Source organism: Gossypium raimondii, chromosome 13 (genome assembly GCF_025698545.1).
Source record: "Gossypium raimondii isolate GPD5lz chromosome 13, ASM2569854v1, whole genome shotgun sequence".
NCBI lineage: Eukaryota > Viridiplantae > Streptophyta > Magnoliopsida > Malvales > Malvaceae > Gossypium > Gossypium raimondii.
Window position 1 is genome coordinate 37,609,003 of NC_068577.1, and position 15,343 is coordinate 37,624,345.

General features: G+C 34.0%; 1 protein-coding gene across 1 annotated transcript; it reads right to left on the reverse strand.

Annotated features, from left to right (window-relative positions):
* Window positions 1–717: 717 nt before the first annotated feature.
* Window positions 718–2,338, reverse strand: LOC105784475 (GDSL esterase/lipase At1g33811). Its single transcript, XM_012610360.2, has 5 exons — window positions 2,052–2,338; window positions 1,845–1,969; window positions 1,515–1,763; window positions 1,158–1,416; window positions 718–1,072 (listed from the first exon to the last, which is right to left on the reverse strand). The coding sequence occupies exons 1-5, from the start codon at window positions 2,317–2,319 to the stop codon at window positions 855–857; spliced, it is 1,119 nt and encodes a 372-aa protein (XP_012465814.2). The 5' UTR covers window positions 2,320–2,338; the 3' UTR covers window positions 718–854.
* Window positions 2,339–15,343: the final 13,005 nt, after the last annotated feature.

Here is a 15,343-nt window from a genome sequence, read left to right on the forward strand (position 1 = left end):
AAGAATAAATTTATTGAAGTTTTGAGTTTCACCATTTCATTGCCCACTATCCCTTGCATCACTAGTACAAGTAATACAACATTTCGCCACTTCCTGTTTAACATGGTATAAAATTGATATATGATTTCATTTTATTTCTTTTTAATAATTTAAGTTATTTTAGTATTTTCATCTTAAATTTTAACATATTAAATTTGATTTTTTCAGAATAAAAATATTAAAATTTAAAATAAAAGTGTTGAAATCACATTAAATTATTAAAAAAATGCAGATAACATCTTTTTCCATTTTCGCATTCTTAGTCAAATCTCCTGCTTTTAACTTTTCCTAAATGGGTTCTGGCGGTAGCCAAGATAGCGACGGAAGGAGCGCTGCTGCTGTAAGAGGAGTAGGCCCACCCAAAGGCGGAGGCGGTGGTTCAGGAATGATGATAGCTCCTGGGAACTGAGGCGCCAAAACTATTTCGAGAGCAATCCCAAGGATTATTATTCTGCTCTCCGTCAACAGGAAATGGCAACAAATATTTGGCTATAAGATATGCTTATATTATGTATCTCATCTTTTTTCATGCATTTAGGAAAAGTATTACATGACTAATTAAATATATTTATGTTTTGCAACTATTTGTATGTCATTTATCTCTTCTTTCTCTTTTAGTTATTACTCTTCAAACTTTATTGATCTCACATTATAAACTCAAAAAGTTATTGCCATAAATTAACAATCCAAAACTAAATTGCATTCATTAATCAGAAAATAATACGAAGTTGAATTACAAGGACAACAAGTAACAAGCATCACATTGTGACAAAATAATCAATAAAAAAACAGTAGCAATTTATGATCACAGCAATTTAGAGGGTGGCCAATTGTTGTATGTTTACAGGGTAAGTATAGGACTGTGACTGGTAGGCAGACTGTGCAAATATAACATTGGCAAGTTCAGTGGGATGAAAGGCATCCCAAAACAGGTATTTCCTTCTATCAGCACATGGTTGTTGAAGGGGAAGGCATGTTATTTGCCCATTGTTTCTTCCAACTCCACAGCATCCTTTGTCTATTACTTCAAACCCTATACGTATCCACAATTTTTTATGCAAATATATCAACATTTATTTCATATCAAAGTTATAATATTTATAATACTGGTAGATTACCGTAAGCAGTCCCATTTTGATAAAGATCATTGCTGCTTTTGTAAGAATCCAGGTAAACGAACTTGGCTCCTTGCAGTTGGCCACCGTTGAAACGATCAACCAGCTTCCTTAGCTCACTGTTGAAAAGAAGGATTGCCTTGTTAATGTTTTCATTGCAGCGGCTGCTATTACCATGGTACCGAGCTAGTTGATATGGTATGCATCCGATTGGTCCAACTGCTGTTACTATCACCTTTCGTGCTCCTAAGCTATGTAGTTGCTGAATTATATATCAAACATAGATTTAAAGTATTGGTCACTTGTATATTTATTGAGCTAACCATTCAAATCCCAATAACAGCAATTATTGATACTTACGGTTAGCTGGCGCGTGTAGTCCTGAATAAGTGCATCGGCATAAGCTTTAGTAGTGAAATCAGAACTAGTTGTGTAGAAATTTGGCATAAAGTAGTTATTAAGATAATCATTACTTCCCAGCCCACAATAGTAAATGCACGTGTTTAGATAGCTGCTCAAAGCATTGGTGTCTCCTCTGAACAACCTTCTCATTTGCATCACCGTATTTGCAAAGTTAGCGACTTGTCCGTTCATCGATGAGTGGGCTCCCTACACTCAAAAGTTCCATACAATCATCGTTATAAACATGTTTCAACTTGGATTTAACGTGATTATGAACGTAATAGGTACCAGATTGTCGCCAGTTTCATCACGAATACCAGCAGCGCCCGAGGCATAATTAACACCACGCAACAGTTCAGGACCACGAGCCCTTGAATAGGGAGGAATGTAGCGTGTAAACCCCATAAGTTGAGCTGCGATTCCAGTTTCTAATTAGGAAACCAACAATGTAAAATAACCAAATATTACTGATACATATATGGAGGGGTTATTTACCAAGAGCGTCAACAAAAGTTCGACCATTAGTGAAACGACCGGTGGTACCCTGAGGAAAGTCGATGCCATAAGGCCTGTAATTAGCCCTAGCAAGTGTAAGCATACCATTGTTATTTCCATTATCCACCAAGGAGTCACCAAAGATGAAGAAGCATGGTACTTGAGATTGCTGAGGCTGGGGCCGAGGCAGTCTTTGCGACCATCCTCTACCATTAAAGCAGACGATAATCAAGCAAACCAACAAAGATAGCTCACCAACGGTCTTCATATTTGGATACGATCGAGCTCTGGAATAAGCACTGATCCCCATGCAGATGAAGGCACCATTTATATAGCCCTAAAAGGGAAGTAAGGGTTTGTTTTGGGGTATAATGGGGTTCACGTGCATGGCATGCAGAGATGAGCCATGAAATTGGGGTTGACGGAGTGAGCCGTCGTAACTTTTAGTTGTGATGGTCACTCATCACTCATGTGTCACATAAAAGAATATACTTTACATTGAAGCAGCAGCGGTGGCGGAAGTATCTCGTGATCAACTTGTTGGCCACCACAATCTTGCTAGCTTAGCCTACAACATGATCCCATCTCCCTATCCTTACGTCCACCCATTTAATTAAAGTATTTATAATTAATATATATATGTGAGAAAAATAATACGAATTTGGTAGTATGAAATAAAATATAATTGCTGTCCATGGATCACATTGTGACTCCTATTTTTATTTAATTCCCAAGTTGACTTGAGATGAGCTCAAGCACATAATGACCTAAATTACAATTAAAATATGGAGAATCATTTGTGTATTAACACAAACCCAATATAAAAAACATCAATGGTCCCACTCTTGATTGGATCGTTCATAATTATGAAGGCGTAATGTAGATGTACAGTTAGGTTGAATATAAGTGAGTGAGATACTATTCTTAATTAAAGCAGTCAAAGAGAGTGGGATAATTAATTTGTGTAGTTATGAGTGGAGTAAAAGTAATAGGGAGGGAATGAGCATCCAAAGAATTCTAGTAGAGTCGGAAGGTGATGATAAGGGAAAAGTTATAGCGAGTCAAAACAAACTTCACACAGAATCACATGATCATTAAAGCAATAATGTTGGTGGCTCTGCTCGATCGTGGTAAATCTGGTGGTAGCTGTGTGTTGGTGTAGGTTGTCGAGAGTGGGGATATGTTAAAAATAATTGATGATCTACTGGAAATTCTGAAAGAGGTAACGAATTTGTGTGGTAGTAAGTGGTAACATGATCTGCTCATTCCTTTAACATTAATTTCCGTTGTTTTCTTAGCAGCCTGAATCTTTCTTTTAACACGTGAAACCAAATTTCTCATTCTCCCATGGAACATACAGAAGAGATCATCATAAACTCTATTTCATATACGCGATCTAGTGAATTTTTTGGGACAATAGGGTAAAATTAACCAAAAGTTTGTAAAGGAGTAGTTAATGTCACACCCCCAAAGTGACGGATTCAAAAGAAGGGTGTTTAGATGTGAAGGTTACTTTGTTTTGAAGTACTATGATGGTTAGTATGCTAATTTATAGGCTTCTGGCTAATTAAAGTTTGGCTTAAAGTATCTGCCGTAGAAGTATCTCAAGATTTATTCTTGTAGTATTCTTCAAATGAATAGAGTACGACAAACAAAAAGTACGCATCAGGGTTTTGATTGAGCATGATGCAGCTACAAAGTATATGTTAATGTTGTAAAGGGGTAAAGTGTCTTTAAGGCCACGACATATACGAGTTATTGCCATAGGTTCGGTAGGCCAAGTTTTCTTGAAAGATGTGCAAGATGGGTTCTATAATTGGTTGAGAGTCAACTGAATGGATTGACCGATCAAATAGCATCGGCATCGAATTTTCTTTTATATTTTCACTGATTTTTGTAGGACATTTAAGAGACAAATGTTAAAATCGTAAAATAATATCTGATATAAACTTAAAACTGTAAATCAGGATCTATCATGTCAAATCATCAAAAATAAATCAAGAACAAAATTAGATGCAGAAGCATACCAAAATTCATCGATTTCTTGAAATCTACAGATCTTGCAGTTTTAATCTTCCAAATTAGCACACAATTAATCTAGAGAAGGTGACTCTCTCTTTTCTAAAGATAGGATATTAGAAAAGTTACATTGTTGTGTAATTTGGGGACCATAACCCTAATACCCATCATCAATTAAAAACTAGTTAATAGAGTATCTACACATATTTTACTCATACTTTATTTAATAATTAAAGCCCAATAAACTTTAACCAAATTAGATCACTTTTAATTTAGGCTAACCTATTATGATAGTAAATAATAACATGTAATTACCCTTATTATACATGTAATGTCCATATTTTCCAACAATCTCCCACTTGGATCTCATATATATACTAATTACTATATAATTACATGTCATTACCTAACCTTATGAGCTCAAAACTTTACTATCATATCCAAATGGTATTCCGAACAATCTAGTCCATTAATTATGTTAACATAAAACCAAGGTGACTTTCGTTGCATATATCGTAACTAAATCCATCACTGATCACGTATATTAACACAACCAAATGACATAGATCAAGTATGGATGTGTAGCATGGAAATTACATGCAATATGATCTAAACATCTCTATTTCCAACTAGTCCTCCTTAAACCTCAGTGAGATCAAACCTTACCAAAATTAGAGTGTGAATAATCCAAATAAACTTTATCTCTAAAGAAAATAAACTTAATATCCGTAAAATGAAATAACTAAAAATGTGTCTATAACATAAAAGCATTTAAAAGTACAAACTCCTACTAAAACCAAATATCCTTAAATGACATTACTTCCATATGAACAGTGTGCTCATGAAAAACCTTGGGTGGTAGTCCCTTAGTAAGCGGATTCGCAATTATGAAGTTTGCCCTAATATGTTTTATAGACATCTAACCACTCTAAACTTTTACTTTAACAACCAGAGACTTAAAGTCTATGTGCTTTGACTTTAATGTGCTCCTGTTGTCATTGAAATAAAGGACTATCAATTATTGTCACAATTTGCACCCTAGTGACCAAATTTTTTTAAATAGTTTTTTTTTTCTAAAAATAAAGCCCAATATTTTTTTAACATATAAGCCCAATATATAAACTCATTTAAAACTCAAAACAAAACTCATTGCTTCTAAATTCGGTGTGAGTCTCACGAATTAATTGCTTATTTATTATTATTATTATTATTATTAAAACTTTTAGGAATTCAAGTGTTCCATCTCTTTTTACTTATTACGGATTGTATTCTTTTTCTATTATTGTTGTTGTTAAAACTTCTAAAATTTGGGTTATCATTATTAACACTTCCAAGTTGGGTGCTTTCTTGCTATCATTACATATTAAGAGTTATAAAATACAAGTAATTTAACATTTGATTATGTTTAGTGAAGATTGAAAGTGATTAAATCATGTATAATTGAAAAAAATTATAATTGTCAAATAGTGTCTAATAAACATAAAACAAATATAATTTTATCTAAGTAAAATTGAAAAATCCAAATTCAAAGACAATTTTGTCTAAATAAATTCCAAAAGCTTAAAGCTCAAAAACAATATGAAAACCCAAAATCCAAACTAAATTAGTACAATTCAATAATAATTGGTTTCATATGTCATCAGCTTAGTTTTGATGCAACTAATAAAACAGTGACTCTGATTTCAATTCAATCACTTAACTTTCGAAAAATAACAAATCAGTCCTCCGTACCATTTTTTGTTACAGACATAACAGAAAGTTGACTTGTCATTTAACTGACCACGTTGGCATCCTAGCTGTCATTTAAAGGGCTAGCTAGGTAGTATAAGAAGGAGAAGAAGAAGAAGAAAAAGAGAAATATATATATATATATATATACAATCTAAATAATGTTTTTTTTTATCCATGTCTTTCTTCCTTTCTTGTTTCAAAAACTGGAAAAAGATGGTAATTATAATTGCTGCAAAAAATGGTTCAGCTCCAACAACTGCTAGGGAAAATCCTTACAGTCCTCCATTTTTGGTTCCTTTTTGAGCTTCATTCACTACTGTATCATTGATTCGAGAAACCCATAAAACCACGACAAATGCCTCTTGGTTTTGGATTCAATTCCTTGTAAATCAACACTACAACAGAACAGGTTTTTAGCGGCGTTTTTTTAGGTCTTTAGCAGCACTTTTTAACGCCACTAACTCCATTTCCGGCGCTTCTAGAAGCGCCACAAAAAATGCCGCTAATGACAACGTCGCTAACTTTTGTGGTGCTTACATAAAAAACGCCGCTAAAGATCATGTTCTTTAGCGCTTAGAAAAAACGCCGCTAAAGATCATGTTCTTTAGCGGCGCTTTGAAAAAAAAACGCCCCTAAAGATCATGTTCTTTAGCGGCGCTTAAAAAAAACGCCCCTAAAGATTATGTTCTTTAGCGGCGCCTAGAAACAAACGCCGCTAAAGATCATGTTTTTTAGCGCTTGTTCAAAAACGCCGCTAAAAGTAGTGTTCTTTAGCGCTTATTTCACAAACGCCTTGTTTTGATATGACTTTTAGCGGCTTTTTTAAAAACGCCACTAATTTTGGGATTTTTTAAAATAGAATTTTTATTTTTTCACCATCCTGCAAAAAAAATCAAAAGCAACCAAATCTAAACTAACCAAAACAATAAATTTATATAATATTTCAAATTAAATGACTAAAATAATATTAATTGATAAATAAAAGTGAATTCATACTTTTATTTACAAAAGCGTTAAAAGTATTTATGCAACATACACTATGATGGCGGAAGTTGCATCGCTAAACATCGTCATCATAATCAAGCTTCTTTGTTGAAGTTCGTCGTACTTTTTGCTCTGCTCGCTTCTCTCGATGCCGCATCTTTTAAAGTCGAGTTGTAGTTCTTCATATTTCTTTTGAACCTCTGCTTCTATTCTCGCTTCTCTCATTGCTTCTCTCGCGCTGACCTCTGTTTGTCTCATTGTAGCCTCTGCTTCCCTCTGCGCCTCTGCTTTAAGTTCTTCTTTGAAGTTCTTCATATTTCCTTTGAACCTCAAATGTGGTCGCTTGCATCTGAGCCATCTGGTCTTTTAACCTCTCGAACTTGACTTGAGATTGACTCCCAAGCCATGTATTGGTGCGAAATGGATCCAAAATATTGGGTTAATGATAAAATATCCTTGAAATCGAACCCACCATACTTTTCAGGACCCAAAACTTCAGTAATAATCCGGTTATCAATGTCTTCAAGATGAACCGAACTATCACTAGAACCAATCGCTTCGTACTCCGTCTTTTTTTCCTTTAGTTTTTCCTAATAAATAAATCACATAGTTAGGAACGCAATATATAGTAAAAAAAACAAATGCAATATAACAATAGTCGCATTACATGCAATGAATTAAACCATTAGAAAATAAACACTATAAATAACTAAATCAAGTGAAATCGTATTAAGTAAACGTACCATAATTTCACCAGCTTCAGGAGTCATAGCAGATCCATCTTTCTTCTTATGTGTAATTTCAAAAAGTTGTAGGCGTCCAACTTTTTGACCGGACGACCGTTCCTACAATATAGTAGTTAAAATATTATTTAATAGAAAGTTATACATATTTGAGAATATTAAAAAATTAAAATACCTCTGCCTCAGCTACACATGCAAAACTTCTCAACCCGGCTGTGTGAGTGAATTTTTGTTGCTGCCAGCTGCTTTTTCCAACTCGTTCACGATCTTACGTTATAAAATTTTTAGTACGTAAATAGTAAATACTATAAACCAAAATAATTACAATAGTTTGGAAGTACGTCGTACCTCGCCTTTCTGAGAATGCTAAAATCTAACCGCGTCTTCCCATTGGTACCTCAACATACCCGGCGGGACATTTTGCAATTTCTCATCGAGGGTGGTTTTTGTCTTATAATAATTTTTCTTCAAAATACTTTTATTGTCTCTCCATCTTTTTCCCAATGCCTTCTTTACATAAGCATCGGAGACCTCTAAAGCAAACCTCGCCTACAAAAAACACAAGTTAATAAAGTAAATATAAATGAAACTATTTCTCAAGCATTATAGATGACATTAACATTTTGTTACCTTAATATTATCGAGGGCTTGGTTTTTGTTACTATCGGGCATTTGACGCCATGACTCGTAGTTGATAGGCAACATATTCGGATTTCGTGCTAAAATGCCCATGTATCCTGCTAAAAGTCGAGCTTCTGATCCAACAGGCTGACCAAAACTGTTTTTGCATACCTTGACACGCTCGACTGGATCTAACTCGTATAACTCTCTAAGCATTGTACGACCTCGACCTCTATGCGTCCCACCATTTTCAGCTACAAATGGTATATTATAATATAAGAATTTGAAAAATAAATCAATTATAAGTCAACACGCATGGAATTAATGTAAGTTACTTTGAACTTCCGTAGGATCCTCGTGTGTAATCGGAACATTCGAAGATCCAATTGCTGTCTGTTGTTCAGTACTATTTGTTTCTGTCAAGTTTGGATTATTTTGAACAATGCTTTCCCTTATAATTTTTGAACATTCGAAATAAGACAACTTTCCATTAGCCGTAGTAATCCAACTCAATTATGTCAGTAAGCTGTCCGAAATATTCCACATTTCCCTCGACAGGATTATTGTCCCTAGCGCTAGCATAACTTGTAATTGCAGAATTAACAACTATTCCACAATTTTGCGTTCTCCTCAACCTCTCACGATATTTTGTATGAAATCTGAAACCGTTGATGAGGAACGCACTATATCTTTTAACCACTCGATTTGGACCTTGGGAGAGCCATTTAACTTCGTCGTTTACGCTCTTCCCATTCCAAACCTATTGAATGGAAAGTAAACTAAGTAATTAAAAATGTTATGAGAAAGCATTATAATTTGTAAGCGAAAGCTCCAACCACATACCGTTTGGCTTAACCATTCAAAAAAAGATTCTGAAAACAACTTATTGATATCTCGATGTTGTGTTCTTCGGGAGCGCGCACGAGATCTCAATATTTGTTTGTACTCACTATGTTAAAAAAATGTAAGATATTTGTTAGAAGATAAACAATTTTTAGTTTGATAAATATTTATAAAATTTGTAGAACTTACTTCCGTAAAGGTTCCAATGATTCGTGGTGAAACAGAACATATCGATGTGCTTGTACCCATGATAAATTATCTAATTCTGCAATTTCAACTTTGCCGGTTGGTTGTCCAAAACTTTGGAACAAATAAGTATCGGCTAAGTCATAGTCCGTGAGTCCAGCATTCCTATTTGGTCATTCAACCTTGTTTCCACATCTTCCAAATATCTCGAGCAAAAGGTCATACATTCCTCGCTAAGTAGCCTTGACAATCGATCCTTCCGGATATCGCATTGCGGCGATGAAGACTTTAATTTAGATAGGAACCTAAACATAATATACAACATTATCAAAAGTTGTAACTAAAGGCATTGAGGTGAATAATTAAAAATTTTAAAAATAATTCCCCAAAACCTTTCTATGGGATACATCCATCGATAGGAAACGGGTCCGCCAAGAATTGCTTCGTACGGGAGATGAATTATCAAGTGAACCATAATGGTGAAGAAGGAAGGTGGGAAGATTTTCTCCATGTTGCATAAAGTCAAAGCGGCTCGATCCTGCATCTTCAAGTTCTTGAACATCCAAAACTTTGCCACAAATAGCTTTCATTATGTTGGATAGTTCAATGATACAAGACGTCACCTTCTTGGACATACAACATCGTGAAAGCAAGCGGCATTAAATCTTGCATCAAGATGTGATAGTCATGTGATTTTAGCGAATATAACCTTCGATCTTTAACACTAACACATCGAGATATATTTGATGCATACGCATCCGAACCTTTATATCCTTCAACACCATGCAAAATAGTTCTTTCTCCGTCTTGGACATTGAGAAAATAGAAGCCAAGAACCGATATTTCCCATTCGGAAGTGGCTTGGGATGAAGATCGGCGAATTCCCATTTGGACTAAATCAAGTCGACTCTGAAGATTGTCTTTTGATTTTCCGTCGACGTTCAAAATTGTACTCACAATGTTCTCGCAGACATTTTTCTCAATGTGCATAACATCAAGATTGTGTCGTAAAAGGTGATGCTCCCAATAAGGTAACTCAAAAAAAATACTTTTTTTTTCCACAAGTCCGCCTCATTAGGATCGTCCTCTTCGTCGGAGCTTTCATCGGCTTCATCATTTGATCTTCTGTTTCTCTGCGTGTTTGGCGGTTGGTTCATCTTCCCATAAATGAAATTCATATCTTCCAACATGAAGCAGATTTCAGAGCCACTAGTCTGGGAAGGAGCTTCTCTGAACTCTTCAGTGCCGTCAAATACAGAACTCTGAAATCTAAATCTATGATTTTTCGGTAACCACCGACGATGCCCCATGTAAGAGAACTTCTTCCCATTGTACAACCATTGCGAGCATGTTTGTGCAGCACAACAAGGACACGTATAACGACCCTTAGTACTCCAACCGGATAAATTGGCATAAGCGGGAAAGTCATTAATGGTCCACATCAAAGCTGCACGTAAATTAAAGTTCTCCTTTCTCAGCACATCATATGTCTCGACACCAGCCCATAATTGTTTTAACTCTTCAATAAGTGGCTGTAAATAAATGTCGATATCATTCCCGGGCCCTTTCTCTCCAGGGATAATCATAGATAAGATAAGGGAAGATTGCTTCATGCAAATCCACGGAGGTAAATTGTAAGGAACAAGCACTACTGGCCAAGTACTGTATGCAGTGCTCATGATCTTGAAAGGATTAAATCCATCAGATGCTAGCCCAAGCCTCACACTCCTAGGATCGCCTGCAAAGCTTGGAAATTTATTGTCAAATGCTTTCCAAGCTAAAGAATCTGCCGGATGCCTTAGTAATCCATCATCGGTTCATCCATCATGATGCCACGTCATTGACTCCGCTGTCTTTGATAACATGAAAAGCCTTTGAAGCCTTGGTATCAACGGAAAATACTGTAAAATCTTAACTGGCTTCTTCCTCGACTGTGCATCATTTTCATCGTCGTTCCCGTCTTCTGTGTTTCTATTTATCCAACGGATTGGCGCATACATGACAAAGACTTGTTGGTTTTCCGATCGCCCTAATACAACATGCGTCATTTGGGCAACTATGGATTTTGTTGTACCCAAGGCCTAAATCTTTTATCATTTTCTTCATATCCTTGCATGACTGAGGGATTTTTGCAAACGGGAACATCTCTCTCAAAAACTCTAATAGCATTGTCAACGAGTTGCCGGTCCACCCTCTCAAACATTTTTAATTGAAAAAGACGAACACAGAAGGCCATTTTTGAAAATTTTGATCCCTCATATAGTTCTTCGTTCATGTCATTAAGTAGAGCGTAGAACTTCGCCGTTTCTCCATTTGGCTCTTCATGAGGTACACTACTTCCCGATTCGGTAAACGCAGTTCCACCAATATTACAATCATCAGATGCCATAAAATCCCCTGGGAACGATTGCACACCATGACTGTGCATATTAAATGCATCCCGCAACATACCTTCCATGTCATCTCCTCTATCAGACTGATGGTAAGCAGTAACAGGATAAGATACCTCCATCGTTGAAGAGGAAGTACTTCTAGGGCATTCTCCATGAAAAAGCCATTGCTTATAACCCTTAACAAACCCATCAACAATTAGATGCTCGTATACAACCTCACGATGATGCCAGTTCATGTTGACACACTTCTTACATGGGCAAAGAATCATGTTCTCTTGGCTTGCATATTGAAATGCAAAATTTAGAAAACTCTGCACCCCATTTCGATAACCGTTGCTAACCCTTGACAAATTCATCCAAGACCGGTCCATTTCTTAAATCTTAAAGTCTGACGTTGACAATAATTTGCTCGGGTTAGTCAAAACGCCAGTTATAACTATAAATGAATTTTAGAAAGTTGTGATGTGATATATTTTTATGTATTATGTAAGTTATGTAAGTTCTGTATTATGTATTATGTATGCCCCATGTAAGTAATGTAAGCTATGTAAGTAATGTAAGATATTTAATTTATGTAAGTTATGTAAGATATTTAATTTATGTAAATTATGCAAGATATTTAATTTACTTAATTTATGTAAGTTATTTAATTAACTTAATTTATGTAAGTTATGCAAGATATTTAATTTATGTAAGTTATGTAAATTACTTAATTTATGTAAGTTATGTAAGATATTTAATTTACTTAATTTATGTAAGTTATTCAAGATATTTAATTTATGTAAGTTATGTAAATTACTTAATTTATGTAAGTTATGTAAGATATTTAATTTACTTAATTTATGTAAGTTATTCAAGATATTTAATTTATGTAAGTTATGTAAATTACTTAATTTATGTAAGTTATGTAAGATATTTAATTTACTTAATTTATGTAAGTTATTCAAGATATTTAAGTTATGTAAGTTATGTAAATTACTTAATTTATGTAAGTTATGTAAGTTATTTAATTTACTTAATTTATGTAAGTTATTTAATTTACTTAAGTTATGTAAGTTATTTAATTAACTTAATTTATGTAAGTTATGCAAGATATTTAATTTATGTAAGTTACCAAGAATTACTTAATTTATGTAAGTTATGTAAGTTATTTAATTTCGTAAGTTATGTAATTAACCAAATGTTATTTAATTTCGATACCTAAACTATTATTCAATTATGATTTTTAGTCTAAATGTCATAACAGGGATTATTAAAATTGTTGGCTACTGTAAATAATCTCATACTGTAATGTGACATTTTTAATTACATTTTGAATAAAATTGTATGAAATAAAAAATTAATAATTTAATCGGAAATATAAATTTTATATAAATTATAAATTTAGAACAGACATGAAAATTTACAATAAATACAGAAGAGGACTGATGAATGTCAAAGAAAATTGGAAGACCTAAATTATGGTGTAATGGTGACATGTCAATGGAGCCACGTCTCCCCGTCAAGTGGCACATGCTTTTCCCATATTATTGTCCCTTCAATCAAACACCCCCAAAGTCAAAAAAACACACAACCATAAAGCTTTTAACTTCAATTTTTCCTTCTTTTTCTCTTTTCACAAGAACTGCATCAATTTTTCCTTCTTTGTCTCATCCAATTCCTTCGATCAAAATCTAAACCTTTTCCATCAATTTCCCTACTTATGAAACAAACTGTTTGAAAAAGAAAAAAGATGAACCCTTTGCTTTGTTTTACAAGCATGGAATCCTAGCTCTTGTCAAGTTTCCTCCATGGAAACATTTTAATTAGATATTTTAATTACATATTTTAATAAACATTCAATCTTTAAAGTAAAAATAACAAATCATGAAATCGAGCAATTATCAAGCTGTGGTAGATAAATAAAGATATCTCAACTGTGGTAGATTACCAATTTATTGTGGAATTACACCTACACAACAAACAATAATTTATTAAACAAATATATATATATATTTTATTTTACTTTTAAAATCAAATTTAAAGTCAAGGCTTAATATCAGAATTTTATAAGCACCAATGGAATTTGTAAATTAGACCAATCCATTTTTTTACATCCAAGACCAAAGACATATAAAATAGTTGGAATTTAGTTCTAATTTTAATTTCAAGTATGAGTACTTTTAATAAGAACAAATTTTGAATTTAGTTCTAAAATTACAATTTAACATCAAATATTGAATATACATTTCTAATTATAGTGTTTGTTTACTAAAATGCTTCTAATTTTAAACAATGAAAATATTGTTTGAACAAATCAACAAACTACCCTAAAAACGAGCAGTAAGGAATGCACCAAAAATTCCAAAAAAACCGAATTAAAAGTAGTACCCTTCAGCAATCGAGCAGTAAGAAATGCAGGAAAAATTTTACATCCATTCAACTATTGATAAATGACCAAATCAGCAAACTTACCTAAGTACACAATTTTCAGTTCTTCTTCCTTCAACAGTTGGGCAAATGCAGACTCACTCCTGGGGAACAAGACATGATTATCGAACAGTGTAAGGAAAAAAGTAGAAGAAATAAAAAGCTCGACAGATCGGAACCAAACCCTAGACACGCGCAAAAATTCCCAAATTCCCCAAATTCCAAACCAAATTTGTAAGAATTGCTTCGTGACTGAACTAGGACCCTAAACCCCAAATTCTCAATTTACTCTGAACCTAAACCCTAAATCAAGATACACTGTTTCGAAAAAAGCTTACCTTTTAAACACAGATGACGCAGCTTTGATAATATCCTCTGAAGCCTTCGTTTCCACAGAAAGATTTCTCCTCTCCGTTTCTTCCGTCGTTTTTTCTCTTTCAATTTCACTGCTTTCGTTTCTCCCCCAATTTTGTTTCTGCAATGTAGAATTCTGGCCACTGAGATGCACATAAATTGGCATAAGTTAAAACACGGTACAGAAACGACGACGTTTCGTCGAAATTTTAAGAAACATTTGCGGTGTTTTTGAAAAAACGCCACTAAATTTTAAAGTTAAAATAGAAACGACGCCGTTTTAGTAAACTGTAATGCACAATTCTGGCGTTTTCTCAATAAACGCCACAAAAAATTAATAGAAACGGTGCCGTTGAATTAATATATAGAAAATGCTAAGTATAAATGCGTGTACAGAGACGACGCCGTTTAGCAAAAAATTGAAGACACTTTCTCGGCGTTTATTGAAAAAACGCCGCTATAGCTTGTGTATTTGCGGCGTTTCTTGACAAGTGCCACAAATAATGAAGGTTTAACATCCGAAACAACGCCGTTTTGCTCGGATTTATTGCACATTTCTGGCGCTTTCTTCTAAAGCGCCACTAAAAATTAATTTCCTTAAGTTATACGTCGACGTTTAGCCAATATATCAAGTCACTTTTCCAAGCGTTTCAAACACAAACGCATACAAAAAACTAACATAACGGCGCCGTTTACTTAATATAGAGAAAATGCTAATTTAAGCCAATATTTTAACTTATTTTTTAATTCCATTTACACTAATATTAATTAAATACATCAATTGGTTTAGATTAAATTTTTAAAATATATTTTAAAAATACTAATTAGTACTCTAAACCCAAAACCCTGATCTGACCCCAAAATTCCTAAACCTTAAATCCCAAACCCTAAATCCATACAAGTGTCCACCAAGCATTGCTATCCCATTAACATATGTAAATTTAAATACAATTAATTAATCTGATTTTTATTCCAGCCAATTGATTTTTTTGCTATTTCTCTAAGAATT